A 24,458-nucleotide genomic window follows, 5' to 3' on the forward strand; every position below is an offset into this window, starting at 1 on the left:
GTCAAGATCCAAGAATGCCCAGGCATGCACCTCCAGATGGTGGAGACATCAGGCGCCATGCTGGCACCCAGGCATCTTCACTTGGTCACAAGTGGCCAGTAGCCAGGTGCAAAATGAGCCTGGTGCCTGGTGTATTTTGAATCCTTACAGGTAAAGAAGCATAATGGTATCAAAATTGGATCTCTTTTATGTGGTGTTAGTATTTTTCAACTGAGCAACAGTTTAAAACACTTTCAAATGATGTGAGCACACGCTTCGGCAGGGGAGGGGAACCTGTGGCCCTCCAGATGTTGCTGGATTACAAGTGGCCCCTGGCCTTTAGGGCAGGGGCTGAAGGGGGATGGAGTTAATGGATTCAATGGATTCAAACTACAAGAAAGAAGATTCCACCTAAACATTAGGAAGAACATTAGGAAGAACTTCCTGACAGTAAGAGCTGTTCGGCAGTGGAATTTGCTACCAAGGAGTGTGGTGGAGTCTCCTTCTTTGGAGGTCTTTAAGCAGAGGCTTGACAGCCATATGTCAAGAATGCTTTGATGGTGTTTCCTGCTCGAGAGGGGGTTGGACTGGATGGCCCTTGTGGTCTCTTCCAACTCTATGATTCTATGATTCTAGCAACATGTTAACAAGCTCCCCACTCCTGCTCTAGGGGAAAGATGAAGTTCCGCATGTAGCAATCTCTGAAACACGCTGAAATGCTGCCTGCCTCACAGCAAGAAAAGCTCATTAGTCACCAAATTAAACTCAGTAATTAAGTAAGCGTAATTGAGGGGAGTTAAAGAGGGGGTGGATTATAAAAGAACTTTTCTATGTGTGTTATCCACCAAGCAAATAGTTTGGATAGCAGAGATTAGCAGTGAGCAAAACCTACCCACCTCAAATTCAGAATGAACTGGGTCTTTCCAAACATTGCCATGGAAAAAAAAGAAGGTTTGGGCTTTTTCTGCCTTCTGCAAAGTCCCATTTGAGCACTGGGAAGTGCATTTAAAAATAATAATAATATTTCTGTTCAATGAGCCAAGAAGAATTAAGAAAAATGATGTGTCCCAGAGTTCACTTGCCAATGCTTCTAGCAAGCTCAGAAGTTTTCGTTGGAGAGTAGGGGTTGGGAACCTGTGGCCCTCCAGATGTGGCTTGACTACAACTCTATCATCCTTGTCCACTGACCAGGTTAGCTGGGGCTGACAGGAGATGGATAACCTTCAGAGGAACTCAGGTTAACCATCCCTGCTGCAGACTGCCAAGAACTTGGGGAGATGTCTTCGTTGTGGGCTTTTCTCCTTCCCCTTGCCTTGTTACACGACAAACCTGGGAGAGTGAGAAGGGAAAGAAACTGACAGACAAGAGAGCTGGTTTCCTGGCTCACATTAGATCCTGGTTTTGTGTGCCTACAGCAAAAGGCATCTAGGATGGACCTATCACTGTGCTGAACATCTCTGGTTGGGAGATAGCTGAACACCTAGACTCAGGAGTGTAGAATCATCACTCCTTCACACGAGGAAATGACAGGGATTTCAAACCTTAGAGAAGTTACAGGTAGATACTTATATGTGAACCAATGACATTTTTAAGATGTGAGAGTTACAATCAACAGCCCTTCACAAATGGACAAATTCACTCCATCTCACATTTTCATGAATCCTGTTTCTGCTAGCTTTTTTTGGTGAATTCTTTGCTTTTCTAGCAAGAGAAGAGAGCTGGCATGCTTCAATGTCTTCCCTACTTCCAGAGAACCTCCCCACCTCACAACAGTAAGTTTGCTTGGGAAACTGGCAAGGATGGAAGTCTGGTTATAAGCCATGTTGGAATTCTTAAGGTGTCACCTTAAGGGGCAGGATTTCGAAAGTGTGTGTCTCTGTGAGGGGTGGCTGTATTCCAAATCTCATACAGTACTTCTGGAATTTCTACTCACTGTGAGCAAGGAGGAGGCTGCCCAAGAACACATACATTCCTCCCTGAGGTTCTTTGAAAGTCATTAATTACAGGCAAGACAGAAAAGTTTCTGCATCCTCCAACGCTTGGCCAAAATGAGATTTCGCTCACTCCCTGCACTAGAGAGAGGACAGAGCAGTGGTTCCCTTGTCTAGTGTCCACAAGACACTGCAAAGTACAACAGTTGAGGATCTTTTCACTGGAAACTTCCTATTTGTAAGACTTTCTGGCTTTATACAATCACCGCCCAATGCTTTGCCTTTTGTCCCTGCTCCTGGAAGGTAAGATTTGGGGAAGGAGAGTAGCCCAAGCACAACTGGGGGCCTGGACAAAATTCAAAGGGATTTTGACTCATTGTAAAATAGGTGTTTCTGACCTTCCACCAGAATTCAGCAACATTACTGTTTATAATCAATGAATTTCATATGTCCTTAGATTCACACCAAGTTAGCCTACTTTGGGACCCTCTCTAAAGGGCTGCTTTATAAATGGTGTTTTCTAGATGGAAAGTGAACAGCCAATTCAAATTCAGTAAGCTAAGGTGTGGAAAGCTGCTGACAATTGTATCATAAAGCTGGGTATCACTTCTGTGGGATACAGACACATGACTTATGTTGCAGTTATATTTAGGAATTTCAGACCTAAGTGCTCTCTTAAGCATTATCAGTCACAAGAGTGAAATATTTAATTTATGACTATGACATGAGACTGCTTCACTGCAATGCAAGAAGGAATGCTACTTATAAGGATAGAATTCAACACCCTAGACAGCTGACCCAGAATTCAGCGACATGCAATATGGTACACTGCACATTTCATTGGTAAAAAAAGAAACAAATCTCACATTAGCAGCTTTCCATTTACCTGCAAGATAAAACACACTAAGATGAAATATTTGCTTCTCCAGTCAGCTGTACTAATGACATATTCTAAAATACTGTATTACATATTCTCCGGAAGAAAAATTACAGAGAAGTTTCAGGAAAGGAAACAAGAGCCATCGAAGCTAGTTTAATATATGATAATTACACACTTCTAAAAACAACCTACATTTTGTTAATGAATACAGAGAATAATCTCTCTTTCAGGGACAGGCAGCAGGCTGCTTTCCCTTCATTCTGCCTATTTCTACTAACATCATGTGTAAGGAGGCATATCACATGATGGGCTTTTCCCAAACTGAGAGAAGAACATGAACTTGGAAGTCTATAGGGAGCAGGCATGGGCTCAGTGCAAACTCAGAGGTCATGCCCATACAGTACCCACTTTTGGGGTGGCATGGGCTGAAAGGGCAACACTGACCACCTACTGTTCCCAGGAGCTCCCTAAATTGAATTAAAAAGGCTCAGAAATAGAACACATAGGAAAGTGGGCTAGAAGATATTAAGAGCCCTGGGAACTAAAAGAATCACCCATTCTTCAGAGCTTGGATATGCCATAGGGCAAGGAATGGAATATTAGCAAGTGGTTTTCGAGAGATAACAGTGAGCTGAGACCCTCATAAAAGTTTGGGCATGTGTGCTAGACCATAACTTACCACAGTTATTTCAATCAAAATGCTCAGCACTTGCTGACACAGCATAGAGCCGATTAAATTTTTGTCAGAATACCGGTACTTTTTTTCCCTTGCTCACCCTCCCTGAAAAAAATTAGTGGATTGGTCCATTTAATGGTGAATTTCAATAAGCTACACACACACACACACACACACACACACACCTACCTCTAAGAAAGCATACCAATCTCACTTTTCTGAGGTAAAGTCTGTTCCTTAAGGATCTTTTTTTGAAAATTTACGGTAATAAACTATAAATGAAACAGACATTTAATGAAAGGTGAATAGGCCTTGTTAGAGATTAAAAAGATTTCTAATGTCATACTTGGGAATCATGCATTTATCCTACTTTTAAATGCAAATATGTAAATAATAATAATAATAATAATTTATTTATTATTTCCCCAGCCACTCTGGGCGGCTTACAACAGAATATTAAACTACAATAATCTATTAAACATTAAAAGCTTCCCCAAACAGGGCTGCCTTCAGATGTCTTCTAAAAGTCTGGTAGTTGTTTTCCTCTTTGACATCTGGTGGGAGGGCGTTCCACACCTATCTTCTTCTGTTGCCTCACTAACTCATATAGTCAACAGTGATGGCTGTTTGTGAATTGCTAAGGCTGCCTTCAGAAGTGGGGTTTATTGAATTAGTTTTAATGGTTGTAGTACTAGTGCTTCTGTCCTGATTTTTAACGTTTCTTTTACTCTGCAGTACCTGCTGCATTATGGAACTGTCTTTTCGACTGACACACTGCCATGCTGCACTAAATTTAATCCACACCATTGAGTGTTTTGTGGCACAACAATGAACATCATTGGATATGTCACCCGCCCCTTTCTGAGCATACATGTGCCTGTTCCCACTTGATTCATGGTGCAGTGTGACAAAATGCCACCCAAAATTTCATTGTGTGACCTGTGGGGGCATGATCCATGCAAACTGTAGGAAACATACCGCACAAAACTGCCGCAATAACCTGGGTCTCCCAGTTTGGAAATGGTTTTGTATAGAAACAATTAACACAGAAATGAGCTCTAAACTTCTGCTAGATTCAGCTAGATTTCCAGAAGCAGCCTTCACATTGTGGAAATTAACAGGTAAGGAGACACCAAGAAGACAGAATAAAGTGCTGACTGAATGCAGCCCGAGTCATTCAAATTGCAACAACTTTGGAAGAAATGGCTCAACAGGAAAATCCAAACGAGAAAGAAGGAAAAGTACAAGCCAGAAGGTTAATACAGAACTGTTTACTTTCCTGTAAGCGTGCTTCCAATGTTAATACAATACGCCAGCATTCAAACCTAATCCTTTGTTCTGGATATTTACGTTAACACCACTCAAAATTCAGGTGGAACATTGTTTTCAAACAACAGCAGGCAAGCTGAAGCAAGCATAGGAGATGATGGCCTTCACATACCTGGCCACGAAGGCTGCTGAGACTGTGCTGTATTGTTAATTACAGCAGCACATGATGAGACCAGCAGGTAACTTACATGAGTACCACTATGGAGGGGAAAGGGAAAGGGAATGCACACACACATCCAGCTTCCAAAATGCATGAGAGAAGCAGCCCACAGTTACATCACGAAAACATCCAATAGGGATGAGGGGATTCTGGATTTCAGTAGCATTCTGTACTTTCAAATGGTCACCTCAAGTGGTTGAGACGGAAAAGTTTCCCCATATACAGTCGTACCTTGGAAGTTGAAGAGCTTAGTTTCTGAACGCTTTGGCTTCTGAACACCGCAAACCTGAAAGTGACTGTTCCTGTTTGCAAACTATTTTTGGAGGCCAAACATCTGACGGGCTTCTGTGGCTTCTGATTGGCTTGCAGTTTTGGAAGTCGAACAGACTTCTGGAATAGATTCCGTTCGACTTCCAAGGTACGACTGTATGACACAATCAAAGCAAAGAAAAACTGTGCTGAGAGAATATACTTCTTATTATGCCAATGAAGTTTCTCACTTTAACCCTAAACTGAATCAAGCTTAGAATGGCAACTTCTCAAAGTAGCAGCCAAAACTGTTAACCGGAGGCTTCTCAACGATGGCTGGGAAGTGCTGGTTGGCAAAAACTATAGCTGTATTGTCACCATAACTGATTAGATACCTCACCCAGCAAGTAACACAGGTTATCTTGCCCAATGCTATTCCACCCATCGATCCCTACTCATAAGCCAAAAAATGTCATTCTTACTCCTAAGTAACCAATATGACAATAACTTCTGGATGTAGCACAGGCATCCCCAAACTTTGGCCCTCCAGATGTTTTGGACTACAATTCCCATCTTCCCCGACCACTGGTCCTGTTAGCTAGGGATCATGGGAGTTGTAGGTCAAAACATCTGGAGGGCCGCATTTTGGGGATGCCTGATGTAGCAGAATCCCCTATCTTACTGGATGGAAGCAGAAACCACGTACCGTAAGTGTTACAGCATGCTGCCAGGATGCTGTTAAACATGGTATGCTGACATCTTCTTGGAAGGAAGGAAATCTAATGTGGATGATTTCCTTGCTGGGGTTACTCAGACAGTGAGTGGAACATGAATCTGACAGAGGGAGCGAGGGAGCATTGCAGCCTCTGCCATTCAGCTATTAAAAGATTCAAGTTAAATATGATCCAGGCGTGTGGATAAGTGAAAAGGGATGATAAGTTATATATATTTAAGAAGCTACATCCATGAATCATCAAGCACTGCAGAGTGACATGAATAGTATTAATTATTTTCACAATAAACTTCCCTGTGCTCATAAATCACTGCTTGCCTACTGCTTACACTTGCTAACAGTGTTTTGGCCTTACCCATTTTTTTTAATATTAAAAAAAGCTGTCCAAGCAAGGAATCCCACTAGAAACTTATCCAAGGGAGCGGGGAGGGGGATCTTCACTGAAGGCATAAGGTGTGGTTTACTGGAGCAAATGCTTTTTAAACAAAAGACTTGGGTTATGCAACCGTTCTTGTAACTGCATATAACCAAGCCAATAACCCATAGATAAAGAGGATGGTATTGGACATTTACTGTGTGCTGTCAAGTGTTGACCACTCACTGTATTTCCCATCCATATCGATGAAAACTCACAAACATCTATTTGGTGAGGCAGCTATCTAGAGTTGTCATCATTTGAAGGGAAAGAAGATTTAAGCCTCAATCATGTGAAATTTTTCCAAAGCCAGACCTACTACTCAGCAGGTTTTTATAAACTTTTTAAAAAAACAAGAGATGATAATTTTTTATTTTTTATTTTGCACCAATGGATGAGGGGTGCTTTTCAGGTTTTCTGCCTTAGACTCCCCAAAGTTTTCAGAGCAGTATTGGAGACAGGATGGCCACAGCTAATCCAAAGAAGAAGAAAGGGCAGCACTTTCCGACCAAACTCATTATTTGAAAGCAAATAATCTTTTCATTTCTCTCTTTCTCTCCTATTTAGTTAGATCGATGCTCACATCGCTTCAACAGCTCAGGGAGGAATTTGATCCTCACATTCCCTGTTAAAAAGCAACAGAACAAATCCTCCATTTCCCCATGTCTGCAGATGGTAAGAAGTATTGCAATATCTTCCATCTAAAACTGTGGAGGGCATTAACTGAAACCCGAGATGGGCGAGAGCTTTCTAGAGAGCATATTTATTCAAAACCATTAAATAATTTTCAAAGCACAATATTCCAGGGACAGTCTGCAGCAGCAGCCAGAGACAGATCACTCTGCATGTACACTGCACCTATCAGTCTGAATTCCTGCTTAGAAACACACTTTCCAGATCCATCATCCGTGAAAGTAGTTTTCTGGAGGTGGGGGGGGGGGCATATGTATGAATCATCTGCAGTATCCTATGATATCAGGTATTTGGTTTAGCCATGCTGGGTTGAATTTGTTCTAGCAAGCATATTTTTTTGGTAATCTTTCCTCTGGCAGAGACAACACCTTGAAACGATAATTTAAAATGTGTAACTGAACTCTTGCTTCTCCTGGGAGACTAAGTTTCAACTCCTTAGAAGACTGAAGGAGTGTATAAAGGCACACTTAATATAGTTCACAAAAGTTTGTTCTGAAAATAATTACGATCAGGTGTTCTATGGTGTCCCTAAATCTCTGAACCATAAAGGAGTTCTTGGAAAGCCCTAATAAGACTTTTTAGATAGGAAGAACCTACATGTTCCCAGATCTAGGTAGGTAGCTGTGTTGGTCTGACTCAGTCGAAATAAATATATATATTTAAAAAATAAATAAAGGGCATTGATTTTTTTAAAAAATAAATAAAGGGCTTGAGGGCATCCTGAGCAAGTTTGCAGATGACACCAAATTGGGAGGGGTGGCTAATACCCCAGAGGACAGGATCACACTTCAAAATGACCTTAACAGATTAGACAACTGGGCCAAAGCAAACAAGATGAATTTTAACAAGGAGAAATGTAAAGTACTACACTTGGGTAAAAAAAAATGAAAGGCACAAATACAGGATGGGTGACAACTGGCTTGAGAGCAGGATCTAGGAGTCTTGGTAGACCACAAACTTGACATGAGTGAGCAGTGTGATGCAGCAGCTAAAAAAGCCAATGCAATTCTGGGCTGCATCAATAGTTGTATAGCATCTAGATCAAGGGAAGTAATAGTACCACTGTATTCTGCTCTGGTCAGACCTCACCTGGAGTACTGTGTCCAGTTCTGGGCACCACAGTTCAAGAAGGATACTGACGAGCTGGAACGTGTCCAGAAGAGGGCAACCAAAATGGTCAAAGGCCTGGAAACGATGCCTTATGAGGAACGACTTAGGGAGCTGGGTATGTTTAGCCTGGAGAAGAGAAGGTTAAGGGGTGATATGATAGCCATGTACAAATATATGAAAGGATGTTGTGAGGGACAGGAGCTATAGACAGCCCCCTCCCATCTTGAACACGAGCTCCTCGCCCAGCGAAAGTGGGAGCGGGGAGGGAGATGTTTCGAGCGGGGAATCAGGAAGTAGAAGCCCGGGCTCAGGCAGGATAGCTGTGCCACGGCGCCGCTTGGGAACGGAAGGGGGAAGCAGGGAAACCGCGGGAAGAAGACCGATCCCAGCGACCCCGGAATTGCGTAAGAAGCGCCGAGGGAGGAGATTTAGTATTCCCAGGCTACTTTGCTGGAGAAAGACGCGGGAATCTCCATTCGGACGTTCTGCACCAGACTGACAACATGTACTGACCTCCTGTATATAGCACTGTTTTAGCACTGTAAATAGACTGCACCAATAAAAGGATAAAATGCAGAGCTGTGAGGAGTCGTTACTCTAGAGTAGCCACCACGCCACTGCGACAGATGTCATATGGAGGAGGGAGAAAGATTGTTTTCTGCTGCTCCAGAGAAGCGGACACGGAGCAATGGATTCAAACTTCAAGAAAGAAGATTCCACCTAAACATTAGGAAGAACTTCTTGACATTAAGAGCTGTTTGGCAGTGGAATTTGCTACCAAGGAGTGTGGTGGAGTCTCCTTCTTTGGAGGTCTTTAAGCAGAGGCTTGACAGGCGTATGTCAAAAATGCTTTGATGGTGTTTCCTGCTTGGCAGGGGGTTGGACTGGATGACCCTTGTGGTCTCTTCCAACTCTATGATTCTATGATTCTATGAAATTGTCCAGTAGTTGGTCTCTAAGGCGCTACTGGACAATTTTTTAATTTTTAATTTTATTTTTGTTACATGCTCCCAAACACTCTCCAGAATCTGAGAATTCCTACTGCTGTCTTCTCGGTTTTCACTGCAGCAGAACTGAGATTTTAACAATTCTCAATGCTTGATAAAATGAACCCCAAGTATCAGTGTGGTTTTGTTTGTTCAAAAATATGGGAATGTGTGAACAGCTGAATTAAAGGGGACTTTTCAGTTTTTACTCAATTAACGTTCTTACAAAATTGACTCAAGGCTGCCAGCAGTCAACGGAGTCATACCTGAGCGAAGGGGAAAGTGTACTGACAGCAGCATAAAGTAGAGAGCACATTTTCCCTTATGATAGGGATAAGTATATCTAATATCTGAGCTCAGTGTCAATACCATGTAGAACAAAGCAATATTGCTGCTTCATAATGGTCAGAAGCCATCGCTACACATAGTCCTGCAAATCAGCAATGTCCGTCTGGCAACGATCTTGTGATGCTTCCAAACAGTTCTATCTGCTGTATCATATCACAATGCTGCATAATATTCTCACACATTAAAACAGAAGAGGTGTGCATCCAGATTCTTTGGTTGTTTACTGCATCCCACTGTGTTCAATAGGGTTTACTCATAGCTAGGTATGCCTGAGATTGCATTCTGAATCTCAAAAGGCACAGCAATACTTGCACTTGGTAGGTGGAAATGGGGAGGGATTCAGGTGCAATGAATGCGAAAATAGAAGCTGTGTTTGAATAAGGCAAGAGAAATCTCCAAGGTGAGAAATAGAACTAGATAGGAATTCATATCCTAGAACGGGCTAGAGAACCTCAGGCCTAGCGGCAAACTTTAGACCTCCAGTACACACTATCTGGCCCTGAGAGATTTTGCCCAATTGAAATATGTCATTGAGATCTGATAATCCTTCTTACTTATCTGCAGGGAAGGCAGAGAGGTGAATGTGTAAATGTTACAATTGTTCCTTCATGCACTTTTGACTCTGATCCTGTCTATCATCGACATGTGGCCCTCAGAACATTCCCTAGAAAGGAATATGGCCCTCGGGCTGAAAAGGGTTCCCCACCCATGACTTAAAATCTGAGTGATATTGTCATTTCCACTCATTTCAGTGAGAGGATTCACGAACTCTGAGGTTCTCCAACGCCATCGTAGCAAAACTCTGAGGGACTCATCTAGGTCAAATTATTTTTTAAAAGATGAAGTTAAGCAATTTGGTTGGCAACTTCCACTTTTGTTCAAAGGGGTTATGAGAAGAAGTGTTTTGAACAATTAGACTTGCAAGCTCCCTAGGGAAGCCAATGGCCCATGGAAGATAGAGGATGCCCAAAGGCCCATAGAAAATGCAAATGGGAGGCACATAGCTAAGGGAGTTTTGAGCATGAGTTTAGCAAAATTCAAACAAGATGCTTTATAGGCAAATCAATTTAAAACATCTTGTTTTAAAAAACTATGTTCCCCCTGCATAAGCATGTCTGCATTTCAGTACTCTTCAGACCCAGTCACAGGATTCCTCAGTTTTTAGGGCAAGTCAGCCCTTCATTGGACCTCACTGAGATTAAATCTGCAACTGCGTGAAAATACTGGAATTGCCCAGAAAATTATAACCAGGCAGTTTTAATTCAGGCAGGAATTCTATACCAGCACTGGATAATGTTTTGCCTGCCAAGTAAAGCTGGTAATGATTTTTCTAAAGAATTGTCCAAAAGTCCTGATATAAGGGGTACATAGCATGTTTCTACCTACCTCATCCAAAGAAACAGTAACATCTGGAGAAAATACATTGTCTAAAGAGTAATATAACCATTATAGTCATACCTCGGGTTACAAATGCTTCAGGTTGCATCCTGCGCCGAACCCAGAAGTACCCGAACGTGATACTCACGCATTGGCACTCATGCATGCACAGCACTAAATCACGCTTTGCACATGCACAGAAGACTGAATCACGCCCCGCGCATGCACAAGACGCAGCGCTGCGGGTTGCAAACGTGTCTCCCGCACGGATCACGTTCACAACCCGAGCATCCACTGTAATGATATTAATAATAGTAATTTAAACCTCCTATACTATATACTAATAGGCTTGATGTGGACCTCAGCAACTGTGTGAAATATTTGTAAAACTTTCTTTTACATCTGTGATAGATATTCTGCTTTGCATGTAGAAGACCCCAGCTTCAATTTCCTAGCATCTCCAGGTGGGGCTAGGAATCACCCATGGAGTTTGATGTAGTACAAAGAGAGGAAGTAACCATCTTTCTACATAAGCAAAGAGGGCAAGATAAAAATCTTACCTCTTAAATATATTATCTTGAACAGGTTTTGCTTTAAAATCAATTAAGCAGCGTAACATCAGACCAGATATCCATCTACTCCAGCCTTGTGCCTGCACTGGCAGCCAGCTAGTTGTCAGAAATAAGCTCATAGCAGATTGGTGTTCTATTGTATTATTTAGGGTGCAGCTGCCAGACCAACCCTTCCTCATTGTCCATCAATTCCTTTGCCCAACCTCTTCTTCTGCCTAGAGTAGCAAAAGTAGGAGATAAAGAAAAGCAAGCAAAGGGGCCTGTGGAAGAAGGTGGCCATAGGGACAACTTTTACAGCCCTCTCTCAAGAGCAAAATATGGAGGATTCCCAGTTTGTGATCTGACAGCCCTATTTGTAGCCCATCAACTATATATATGGAATCTTTGTTCAGAGGCAAAAGCCATAAAACCATGAATTTGTCCCATTTAAACCTTTTTTAAAAAACAATTGTCTTCTAAAATGCAATGAAAACCATTTTTAAAAAATTTCATTACTTGTTATTTAATTTTGGTACACACAAGAGACATAGGAATTGTCTTACTGTTAACTCTAAAATGCAATAGAAATCATTATAAAGGATACAACCGTCACCACACTATTCCGTAGCAATGTATACTGTATGTTGCTTACATTTTCTTTTGCTTGCCTTGATCCTATATCCAATCAATTCTATGGGATGATTCCGGGTCCTCACAATTTTGAAAGAATTTCTATATATTCTCTCCACAAAGTTGGCATCACCTTATGTTCTCCATTAATCGTAGATTCTTTTTTTTTTGTTTCTAAATTAAAATGACCCAATATGGCATGCATGGGATTGCTGCCTTATAAAGGGAATATATCCCATAGAAATCAAAGGGCATTACTTCTGAGAACAAGTTTTTTTAAAAAAACAACAACTGAGAAAAGATTTTAAAGAGAAAAGTTTTCAAAGTCTTTTTAAGTGGAAAGAGTTACAAACCCCTAATCCCTTTTCCCAGCTCTATCGTCTCTTTTCAAAATGTGGCAATTGTGAATAGTAGAATAAACGTGATATATATTTAAATATGATGGTGTGCATCCCTGAGAACCGAGGAGATTTAGCTCTGTCCGTGTAGGTACTCAGTGAAGCAGCAGTCCAGACCAATGAAGGAGCTGCTAACCTTAACAGATTAGACAACTGGGCCAAAGCAAACAAGATGAATTTTAACAGGGAGAAATGTAAAGTGCTACACTTGGGCAAAAAAAATGAAAGGCACAAATACAGGATGGGTGACACCTGGCTTGAGAGCAGTACAAGTGAAAAGGATCTAGCAGTCTTGGTAAACCACAAACTTGACATGAGTCATCAGTGTGATGCAGCAGCTAAAAAAGCCAATGAAATTCTGGGCTGCATCAATAGGAGTATAGCATCTAGATCAAGGGACGTAATAGTACCACTGTATTCCACTCTGGTCAGACCTCACCTGGAATACTGTGTCCAGTTCTGGGCACCACAGTTCATGAAGGATACTGACAAGCTGGAACGTGTCCAGAAGAAGGCAACCAAAATGGTTAAAGACCTGGAAACGATGCCTTATGAGGAACGGCTTAGGGAGCTGGGTATGTTTAGCCTGGAGAAGAGAAGGTTAAGGGGTGATATGATAGCCATGCTCAAATATATAAAAGGATGTCATATAGAGGAGGGAGAAAGGTTGTTTTCTGCTGCTCCAGAGAAGCGGACACGGAGCAATGGATTCAAGCTACAAGAAAGAAGATTCCACCTAAACATTAGGAAGAACTTCCTGACAGTAAGAGCTGTTCGGCAGTGGAATTTGCTACCAAGGAGTGTGGTGGAGTCTCCTTCTTTGGAGGTCTTTAAGCGGAGGCTTGACAGCCATCTGTCAGGAATGCTTTGATGGTGTTTCCTGCTTGGCAGGGGGTTGGACTGTCTCCAGAAAGCCAATCCACTCTATGAACAGTTGTGAGGGTCAGTATCTCATATTAGGTGAGAAACCTGAGCAGGGATGCTGCTGGCATGCCACCCACCCCACTGTCCAGCAGCCTCCCTGACTGAGCTGGTGGAGGATATCTCAGAGATGGTATTTGAAGAATCCCCTCCACTGTTGTGTTGGGTGGACTACTGTACTGTGCTCTGCGTGGGGCTGCCCTTGAAGATTATTTGGAAGCTGCAACAAAGTGCAGGCTGCTGGCAGGCAAAACATCTGGTGGGCAATTGGGGATCATTAGCAAGTGTGATTACCTCACTGTACACTGCTGACTGCAAATCATTAATTACCACCACCTGCAATGCAAATCCTTATGGGATATCAGTGCTCAATTCTCTCCATTGTGAAAGCTCTCCATCTGGCCGCACCTTCAGCTTGCCAATAAGCAATCCATAAAATGATCTGTCCGCTTAGTCAAGGACTGCTACGTTTTCTTAGCAGCCTCAGGTTTCCGTAGAGGTTTTTTCGTGAGCCCAGCTACATCAATGCCTACTGGGCCATCACAGCAGAAAAGCAAAGCAGTGTGCAGGAATCTTTAGCTTTCTAGCCAAAAAAAGCATATGAAACAGGGACTGGGATAGTTTATGAAGCATATGGAACTCTCAGACGGCTCTAAGAACAGCTCGGGAAAGTGAACAGATACAGAAATAGCTCTTGATAAGCAATGCATTTGCATATTTGCAGGCACTCTAGAGAGCCGTCTCCCCTTGCCAATTCCTTCTTCAAACCGCATAGTGGGGCTGGGGGGAACCTGGAAAAAGGGAGCTAGCAACAGCGATCTCCAAAGGGTACCTAATGAGGAGTCTCAGAGAGGAAAGGAAGGAGGAACACTATGTCTAGAATTCAGTGACGAGAATAAAGCATTTGCAGAGACTTGATTGGGATGGGAAGAAACTGCCAATAGGTTTTGAAGGAAAGCAGAAGGTGAGTATAGAGGGGAGCTGGATAGGAGAAAGAGTACAGCAATAGGAGGCAATGCCATGCAGTGGGGAAAGCAATACATTTGGAAACAGGGCTGGCAGTAAAGTAGTTTACAGCTCTTCACTTTGCCTGCAACTCTTGCATCTGGTAACGCCAAAAAAACCCACCATAAAATCTTCTGCATGTCAGCTCCCAGTGTCCAAATCACATGCTCTATCAAAACACACTGACTCTTATATAGCAGTTACAGCAGTCACTAGACGGATATTAGCACAACACAGATGTGACTTTCTAAATTTTTACCAATTTGAAGTGCATATGGCAACCACCAACTAGGAACATGAAGAATTCCTTTTTAAGTACACAGCTGGCAGTGCTAGAAGCAGATGGCTCATAAGACAGCACACTCTCGTTCTCTCATTTTTCCACCCTGTACTTCCTCTACCAGCTTTCATAATGGTATGTATGTAACATTACTGCTCCTGTCTACATGCTATCAAAAGGTATAGTTTAACACCCTTGTCATTTACATATATATTCGTCAGACATCACAACACTGATACTTATAATTAGCCCAACCCATTACTTCTAACTGTTCTTGATTCTATATTCTTGGTATAAGACAATGGATTTAAGACTAGAGACATGAAACCCATACCTGAGCAAAAAAATATTAGGGGTGCGTGTGGAATCAGTTACTGCATGATCATATCCTGGAGGCATAAACCTTTCTGGCAAGGAAGGTAGGTACAAACTTTAAAAGCTGTGGGTTTTTTTTTTAAAAAAATAGTAAACAAGACTTCACACACACACACACACACACACACACACACACACACACAGTCGTACCTTGGAAGTCAAATGGAATCTGTTCTGGAAGTCCGTTTGACTTCCAAAACGTTCAGAAACTAAAGTCAGCAACCTTTTTCAGCCGTGGGCCGGTCCACTGTCCCTCAGACCAGGTGGTGGGCTGGACTATATTTTGAAGGGGAAAAATGAACAAATTCCTATGCCCCACAAATAACCCAGAGATGCATTTTAAATAAAAGGACACATTCTACTCATGTAAAAACACACTGATTCCCGGATCGTCCGCGGGCCGGATTGAGAAGGTGATTGGGCCGTATCCAGCCCACAGGCCTTAGGTTGCCTACCCCTGCTTAAAAGTAATGGGATCCTGAATAGGTAAACTTGCACCAAATGCTATGGTGCTGTTATTCCATTGCACCCATATAGACTTGAGTTCTTCAGTTTTCTCCTAATGCTGCTGAGCTACACCTAGATAAAGTTCCAGTCTGTATTTGGTATAATTTATAGGAATAAAACTCCCTTCTGGTTTTGTTGCAGTCTGAACTAAGCCCTGTGTTTAAATCGAGGATAAGGAAGCAGTGGCCAGATGTTGCTGGATTCCAATTCTATCATTCCTGCTGGCTGAAGGAAGTCCAGCAACATCTGGAAGGCCATAGGTTCCCCACCCCTGGTTTAAATGGCCAAGAAAAGGAAAATCCCACTTCAACTATCTGCTTACTCTATGTGAGCAGCTGCAAGGACAAGACACACAGGCCAATCCTGTGCATATTTAATTGGAAGCAAGTCTCAATGACTTCCAGAGAACTTACTCCCAAACACTATATGCACAGGATTGCAGCCTTAGGGAGCAACTAATCTCACACTGCAGAAAGTTAAAAAGCAGTACTTGTCCAAGTCTTATGAACATCATGCTTGACTATCAAAGTAAAAAAATATTTCATCCCTGAAGAAGCAAAGGAGCCAGGAAGAACTGTGAACAATTGCAAACTAACAAGACAACTGAAACCATTCTGTAGGGGGCGTTCTTTCAAAGCTCACCATATTTCAATGAAGGAAACTATGAGCTGTATGTATCCACCATCATTCATACTCGGATACATTGAAATTAATGGGCATGACTAAGGTCCACTCATTTCTGTAGGTCTACTCTGAGCAAAACTTAAAATACCACCTAATGTAACTGCTTCCTCAACATTAATGTAAAACTATTAGGTCTGCCTGGCATACTACTGAACAGCAACCCTAACCAAACTTATTTGGAAGCAGCAAGTTCAATTTTAATCAGTGGGATTTACATCTGAGCAAACAACAGGTTCCATCTAACCAAATTCTACTCAGAGTAGACCCACTGAAATTAATGGGACAAAGCTACTCTTGTGTTTCAATTTATAAGGGTCTACTCTGAGCATCCCTAGTAGCGGATACAACCAACTGTCAGAAATTGACTGTAGAGCATAATTTTAATGGACTAACGCTGTCGTTTGGCTTTGATGCCTACCCTAAGATTACCTTACTGCTGTGTTTCAATGAAAAAGTTCACACAAGTCAGCTAAAATGAACCATTTCCCCCAGACCTTTTGTATTTTTGCATATGTTGCATGTTTTGATACAGGTTTTCATTTTTTAAAATGGAAAGGCTCCAATACATACAGAGGAAGTGAATCTTTTAAAGTAAATAAATAAACTAACTAACTTTCAGGAGTTACCGCAATCTGCATCTTCCACTAACTTCCTCAAACAGCTGGGCATTTGTGTGTCATTTTCTTTTTTTTTAATTGCCAGCTGGTCTTTAAGCCTCTTCCTTCTCAAAAAGATGGAGCACACCATCTCTTCTCTTATTACCTTGTGGCATTCTCTAACTTTGAAACCAATCACAAGAGTTTTTCATTATCCAAACGGACCACACCACACTTCTAGCTCAAATCCTCCAGACTGCATTACAGCCTTATGCTAAGGGCAGATTTATTTGTTTATTTATAAACACAGCAAATCACACACACACAATATCACATTTGCCCTTAGCAGCAGAGGGTTGGAAGCAGGAGGCAAGAGAGCCCTCTATATTACAAATGAAACTCAATTTTGAGGCAGTGACACTGGAAATGATGTGTTTTGGTGAAAACTTGGTTTTAAGAAAATGTCTCACAGAAAGAGATTGTCAACCCTCCCTTCAAAAGCAGAATCTTCAGCAGATGCTGGTTTTGCAAGAACCGTCTCAACAAAAACTCAACACAAAGTTCCAGGAAATACTGTGGTGGTTAAGTTGCAGGTGACAAAAGGAAATGGAAAAATGGGAAGGTGCTGAATAGAGGGGGGTGGGGGTTGAGAAGAAAGGCGAAGAGCCTCCGGTCTTTCCCCTAAACTAGTTACTTAAGACACCAACATCAAAATGGTTTGTTAGATGGATGAATTACAGAAATTGCATCAGTAAGACCTCCCCACTCCACACATCCCTACCTTTCTTAACACAAAGCAGTGTGGAGTTCAATACACGATCTGCTGTACACAGCACCTCTTTCCTGCACCCGGTGCACATGTTTTAGAATGAAAAACCCTGGAGCTCAAAGCATTCTTCAAGCCCCACCTTCGCCCCCGGAGCCCCAACACTTGCGTTCTTCTACAAATGCTCGCAACAGGAAAGGAGCGGCACTCTGCACATGCTCGACAGCTGTCTTCTTTAGGGATCGCTCTCAAGGCTCAGATATGGATTACAGGGCTCAATTAACCCCGCGCCTCTCCGTTCTCCATCGGATTAGTTACCAAGCCTGCCCGAGTCATGCATCTCGCTGAGGATCCTGGCTACCCACATTGCTCGGAGATGTGGCAAAAGGGGCTGAAGAAGGAGCCATTCCGGTTCCCTGTCCAAGAAGCGGGGGCTGGTCCTGCCGGCGCTCCTGGGGCAGGAAAGCCGGTAACGGCGGTGAAGACAGAGAACTAGTAAAATGACGCATCTACTCACCCGAGATCTCCGCTTGGGGGACCCCACTCGGGCTGAATCCTTTGGCCCCATAGAGTTGCCGGAGCTCGGCGCAGCTCCTCGGCTTGTTGCCGCCGTCGCTCCGAGCCGACGAGGCGGCGACCCACAGCAGCCAAAATCCCCACGGGAAGAAACGCATCCTGCCCTCGTAGCCCTAAAAGCCCGCGCCAAAAAGGAAGGGAGAAGGACCTGCAGCGGGTGATCCCAAACCGGCCTCGCTGTGCCGCCTCCTCCTCCTCTCTCTTCTCAACACAAGGGATCCGGCGGGTTGCGGAGAGGTGAGAGAGACGCGGTCGCTCAGTTCCACCTTCCCTTGGGCATCTCCTCCCTCTGCCTGCCTTCCCAGCTCCGCTTCCAACAAGCAAAGGGGGAAACCCCCAGGGGCGGGCAAGGAACAATGCAACCCCGAGCCAAACGAAGCGGTGCTGCAGGCGGCGCCGCGCGGTGCAAGAGCGCAAGGTGGCCCAGAAAGCCGCGGGGTCAAGTCGCTTCCAAGGTGGGGCGCGAGGGAGGAGAAGCGGCCGAGGGGCGCAGGAGTTTTCACTTCAGGAAAGCGGCGGCTGGAGGGCAGCGCTCGAAAAGGAGATCCCAGGAAATTAAATCCGCGCGCCGGCTGCTGCTCTCACGGCACAGAGACACACACACGGAGAGAAGAATGAGCGTATAAGGGACAGGTTTGCACAAAAGAACCGATCCGGTTTCCCTCCTTTTTGTGTGTGTAGAATATATAAAAATCCTCAGAACTACTGCATCTCTTGACCCGAGGTGGAGAGGGAGTTGCTGGGGGTGCCAAGGAGAAATGCAAACGACTGCAAGCTTCGATGGGCAAAGTTTGAGGCTGGGATGAAGAGGAGGGAGGAGGGGGAGCTGCCGATTGTTCCCAGGCAGCGGCGAACAACTGCGCCAGGCACGCGCTTCGGTGCGCGTCCGATCCAGCCGGCGAGCTGTGGCGGCAAGGCGGCGGCGGCGGCGGCAGCAGCAGTAGCAGCAGCACCACCTGCAAAGAAAGCCAGACCCAAAAAGAGGAGGCTCCACACAGCAAGGCAGGGCTTCCCCGCCGGACGTGGCATCACGCCTCCCGACGGCCAATCAGAGTAGGGTATAGCGTCCCCCCCTCATGTGCTCCCTAACCTATGCTCCGCCCCCTCTTTAGCAACATACTCAGCCGTGGGATGTCTCCTTTCAGAAATCGCTGCTGCTCATTGTTTGAGTCGCAGGCGCCGCCGCTCCCCCCCCCCCGCTCCAAAAAAGAAGCAACCGGCGCGTTTATGTGCAGCAGCAGCAGCGAGATCCGAAGCAACGCTGCAACTTTCTACTGCGGGACGGGAGAAAGAAGAAGCGCTTTCTGCAGCGCTCCTTTCCCCCCGCTTCTCTTTCCCATCGGAAAGCGTTGGGTCTTGCCAAGCGAATTAAGGCTCTATCGCGAGGGGGAGGGAAGGAGGCGGAGGGGGGAATCGGGCGGTACAGGGCGAGAGAGAGAGCCATTGTCAGGCTTGTCGGCAGCGACTCGCTCACGTGGCCGGCGTGCTTCTGCGAAAGAGTAAGGCAGTGAGCTTCGGGCCCGTGCATTGCATGGCTGGTAGGTTACGCGCGGTTTCTCCCTTCCAACTCCAGTAAGTGGCCTCCTTACGAAACCGCATTAGTGCCAGAGTTTTCTCGGGGCGCTTTTAACAGTACAGGATGAAATGCTGCCTATTATCGGCCCTAATAGTCTCCCCGCTACGTACGCGCACGCAGGAGGATATCGATCTTGGATCTCCCCCGCTATCTGGGGATCGTGTAACGTAACTCCAAAAATCTCTCGCTGTAAACTGCCTCCAAAGGCTCGAGGGCAGCAGCTATTGTTTCCTCGTCACCGCATCGCCTTAAGATCGTGATTGACTGGCTTACGACGCGTTGCTTCCGATCAGGAGCTGCTCTAAAAAACATATTCGAATTGACACAGCACTTTTATAGTCCTGGTTTCCAGACAGGGATATTCGTTCTGAGTCAGAGGGCTCCGTAGATCCAAAACAATAGGAAGGCAGGGGAGGGTTAGCAAGGGCAGACATATCTATACCGGTAGTTGTCTCCAATAGGTTCTTCCTTCCCCAAGTAAGCAAATGTGTCAATATCAGTGCTTTGCTGCAGTATCAATTGTTTACAAAGTTAGACCACCAGGTACAGAACAAGAACAGCCTGTGCCCTGCAGGGTGCACAATTTGCCACAGTGCCATGGGAGCAGGCTGCAGCGAACCAGTGCAATTGGCCACAAATTAGACTTCTGTGAGGTTTCTGCCAAAAAAGGAGAGAGAAAAAGACATTTACTATATCGGGGAAAGGGATGAGGGTGCCGCTGTGGTCTAAACCACAGAGCCAAGGGTTTGCTGATCAGAAGGTCGGCGGTTCAAATCCCCGCGACAGGGTGAGCTCCCGTTGTTCGGTCCCAGCTCCTGCCCACCTGGCAGTTCGAAAGCACGTCAGAGTGCAAGTAGGTAAATAGGTACCACACCGGCGGAAAGGTAAACAGCGTTTCCGTGCGCTGCTCTGGTTCACCAGAAGCGGCTTAATCATGCTGGCCACATGACCAGGAAGCTGTCTGTGGACAAACGCCGGCTCCCTCAGCCTATAGAGCGAGATGAGTGCTGCAACCCCAGAGTTGTCCGTGACTGGACCTAATGATCTGGGGTACCTTTACATTTATATCAGGGGAACTGCAGTGAACTCCTAGTTTACCAAGGGGGACTGTTTGTTAGTTATGGTAGAAGGAGAATAGAATTATAACTGTGCCATTGCACTTGTGCACAAATGGCTGCAGTCTTACGCACACTCACCTGGGAGTCAGTCCCACTGAATATCACTTCTAAGCAAATATGCCCAGGATTGCTCAGCTAGAGGCAATGAGTTCACTGAGGCCTAGAAGCACAGTTAATTAGTGCAACTAATCCCCGCAGATTCAAAATGTCAATGGCTGCTCAAAGCATCTCTGCTCTGAGGCCAAGGGGCTCAAGCTCTAAAAGCAAGCGTTAGAATCTTAGCAGCATCTCAAAAAGGGATAACACTCAGGGCAAGAGAAGCTGTTGGCTACTCCAGGTTGAGGAGACCTGAGGAGTCACAGCCCTATAAAAAGACGAGGAAAAGGGTAAATATAGGTAAATTACAAAACGGGAGACCAAAGAAGCAGTGGTCCCCAAAGAGTCATTTCTCTCTCTGCCAAGTCACGGATCTTACAGAAAAGTGGCATGTCTAGCAGGTTCTCCATCATTCCTGGAGGAAAGGAAGCGGGCACCTTACTGTTTCTGGTACAAAAGGCCAACAATTGCCTTTTGTTTCATTTTGGGCTGTCGTCATTGCAACTTGGGTGTCTTGGGACTGTTATTGACCCATTCCGCTGTGAATAATCACAAAAGGGAGCAATTTCTCTGCACTGGCTCCCTTTTTACAGAACCAACTCCCCTCTGTGCTCTGACAAGCAGCAAAACTGAAGACGTTTCAGTGCGTCTTTAAAATATACTTAGAGGAATTAAACATCCAGTGGGAAAGCTTGAGCTTGGTCAATGTGCCATGTTGGATTATCAGCACTTTATTTAACTGTATTACAATTTTATTGTTTTAATTTTCCTTATATATCTATGTACCCCGCCTTGAGCTTAGTGCAGTAGGTGGTACATGAATATTTATATAAATCAAATGATAAATAAGTGCATTCTGTCAACAAACACACATACAGGACACAAAAACCATGTGACTGTCCTTGTTTGTTTTGGGATTTGCAAGTGTTTCAAGGCATTATATTGCTCCTTCACACTGAGAAGGATGCTCCTTTTTAAGAGAGCCTTTTCTGGAGAAAACAACAGTGTTTTGAATAAAAGGACAGGACTGGATAATCAAGGTGAAAAATATATAAACGAAATGGCTCGTAGATGGTAGATTTCAGCAACCTGCAGTCGCTTAAGTGAAATGGTCCCTTAAGAGACCTAGAGGAGAAAAACGGAGGGGGCAAAAGAGCACATGAAACAAGGAGGTGTATAAAGAGAGAAAGCAACAAAGAGAAAGCCAGTGACACAGAGCGAGAGACAGAAAATCCATCCGGCCACAAAGAGCACTGCTCCTCAGTCACTAAGGGAAAATGCTGTCTCCTGAACAGCTGATTCAGGCATTGCAATGTGATGGGGTGATAAACAGGGGCCATAGCACTTGGCACAAGGTAAGGGTAGGTATCACAGAAAGAACAATCTGTGGTGTCTAAAAAGCAAGGGGGACTCTGCAGGCCTGGGCAGAAAAAGTAAGTATACAAAGACATGCACAAAGGAAAACTACAATATTAATACCAAGTCTAGGTGGGGGGCAGGGAGGACTTAGGGGTGATTGCATTGTTCAAATGACTGAACAAAGCCTTCTGTACTTGGTTGCTCAGAAGCAAGTCCTTCCAAGCAAAGGCATTTAGGAATCAGTATAAGGCTGCAATCCTGCAGTCATAGGCATTGGTACTGCTGAAATCATAGGGTCATTCCTAACTGGGTTTGTGTGGTGTATGATGGAAGCTACCTTACTCAAAGCCTTGATTATCAGGAGGTAGATATGCTTTCTAAAAGCTCTGCTGAGACTCTTAAATCATAATTAGCTGCTTGGAATAAACAAAAGTATGGTTTCTATTGGGTGAGGACTCTCTGCTTCTCCAGATGTTGGAGTCCAGCTCCTGTCAGCTAATGGTCAGGGGTGATAGCATCACTTCAGCAACATCTGGAGGGCCAGAAGCTCCTTACCCTTGGTTCATATGGAAGAATGTAAAATAAAATAGTGTTTGTGTCACATTTCCACTCCTTGTCCCATAAAACCCGCTCATTGCTATCAAACGCAGCATGCAGTGCAGATGACAACAACCCTCAGTTGTCCAGATCAGATGTCATACCAAACAAACCACTGTTTAGCATTACCTAAGTGAACCTGCTCATGCCATGTGAGCGCACATTACTCTGCCCCTCTCCACTTTTGATGTGACTGTAAGAAGGAAATTGGAAATATCAACTTCCAGTTTAACACCAACCATGGTTTATTGTTACATCTGAAAAGGACATGCTGTGGTTTAGTGCAACCTATAGCTTGGTTTGCATGTCACATTATTCCAAACGATGGTTTACTAGTAAGGTGTGTCTATGTGGGCCCTTATCTCAGCATGAAACAGGAGCAGGGCCGTCTTTAGCAGATGCGGTGCCAGGGTGCAAATATCCGTCCAGCACCCCTAAATTACCATGGATGGGGTGAAGCTGCACACTGCCAGCCATCGGGGGAGGGCACAGCTCTCCCCCATGCCACTGCAGGAGAGCAATCCCTGCAGAGGCTTGGGAGGGAAGTTGTGCCCCTCCTAAGCCTCCGCGGGAGGAGAGCAATCCCTGCAGAGAATATTGTTGGCAGGGCGCATCTTCCATCCTAAGCCTCTGCAGGGATCGCTCTCTTCCATGGAGGCTTGGGAGGCAAGCTGCACACCCGCCAGCCATATGGTTGGCGGGGTGCAGTTGGCGGGCGTGCAAGGAAAGGGGAGCCTGCCAGCAAAGCTGTGCAGCTCCCCCCTTGCTGGGGCGCCCCTGAGAGGCTGGTGCCCTGGCACGACACACGACTAAGCCCTATGGGAAAGACGGCTCTGAATAGGAGTAGCAAAGCAGCTGTGACATAGCTGCTTTGCTACTTCCGCATCATGCTGAGATAACACAAGGTTTGGCTTTCCATGTTGTCCCTGACTGGCTCTATCTTTACTTACTTCAAGCTGTAGCCAAGATTCATTCGCGTAAAGTCAATGTATTGCATTTAGTGTTGCATTCAAACCAGGTTCAACACCACCATGTTGCACCACATTGATGCAAAGGGCAGTACTGTTGTTTGCAATTACACTGACTCTCTAATGCTGCCAACCTTTCATATATATGGGCTACATCCACAGTACTTGGTGTATATGCCATGTGATTCTTTTGATTCACTATGTGATTTGGGTACGTTTGTTTTTTTAATCTAATTTTTATCCCACTTTCCTCCAAGGGACATTCAGGGCTATCAGGATAAAATGTGATTTTGCCCCAATAAATCTGTCAGGGGTTAAACAAACCTGTGGGAAGGGACTGGAGATAGCTTTGTTTGTTTGTTTGTTTGTTTGTTTAAATAGCCTTGGGTCCAACTTCCAGTCTATCCAAATGGTACCATGGTAATTATAATCAAAGCAACAAAAACAGCCTTCAGGTTCTTTTGTTTACTGGATATATTGTTGTAAGGGACAACCATGGAAATATATATACTTAATGCTCCTATCAAATCTTTAACGGAACAGTTTCTCTGAAACCAAACTTGAGAGATCTGGAAAAGACAGCCATGAT

General features: G+C 44.3%; 1 protein-coding gene and 1 long non-coding RNA gene across 2 annotated transcripts in view; one reads left to right on the forward strand and one right to left on the reverse strand.

The window, feature by feature from the left end:
• GPC1 (glypican 1) overlaps positions 1 to 19,135 on the reverse strand; it is a 191,280-nt gene extending 172,145 nt beyond the window's left edge. The window contains exon 1 of the mRNA XM_035132470.3: positions 18,097 to 19,135. Coding sequence (XP_034988361.1) covers positions 18,097 to 18,253 — 157 coding nt within the window. The 5' untranslated portion in view covers positions 18,254 to 19,135. The remainder of the gene's footprint in view (positions 1 to 18,096) is intronic.
• Positions 19,136 to 19,423: 288 nt separating this feature from the next.
• The window catches only part of LOC148685706 (uncharacterized), a 172,236-nt gene continuing 167,201 nt past the window's right edge, over positions 19,424 to 24,458 (forward strand). The window contains exon 1 of the long non-coding RNA XR_015950276.1: positions 19,424 to 19,693. This is a non-coding gene — a long non-coding RNA (uncharacterized LOC148685706). The remainder of the gene's footprint in view (positions 19,694 to 24,458) is intronic.

Source organism: Zootoca vivipara, chromosome 5 (assembly GCF_965207765.1).
Source record: "Zootoca vivipara chromosome 5, rZooViv2.hap1.1, whole genome shotgun sequence".
Classification (NCBI taxonomy): Eukaryota; Metazoa; Chordata; class Lepidosauria; order Squamata; family Lacertidae; genus Zootoca; species Zootoca vivipara.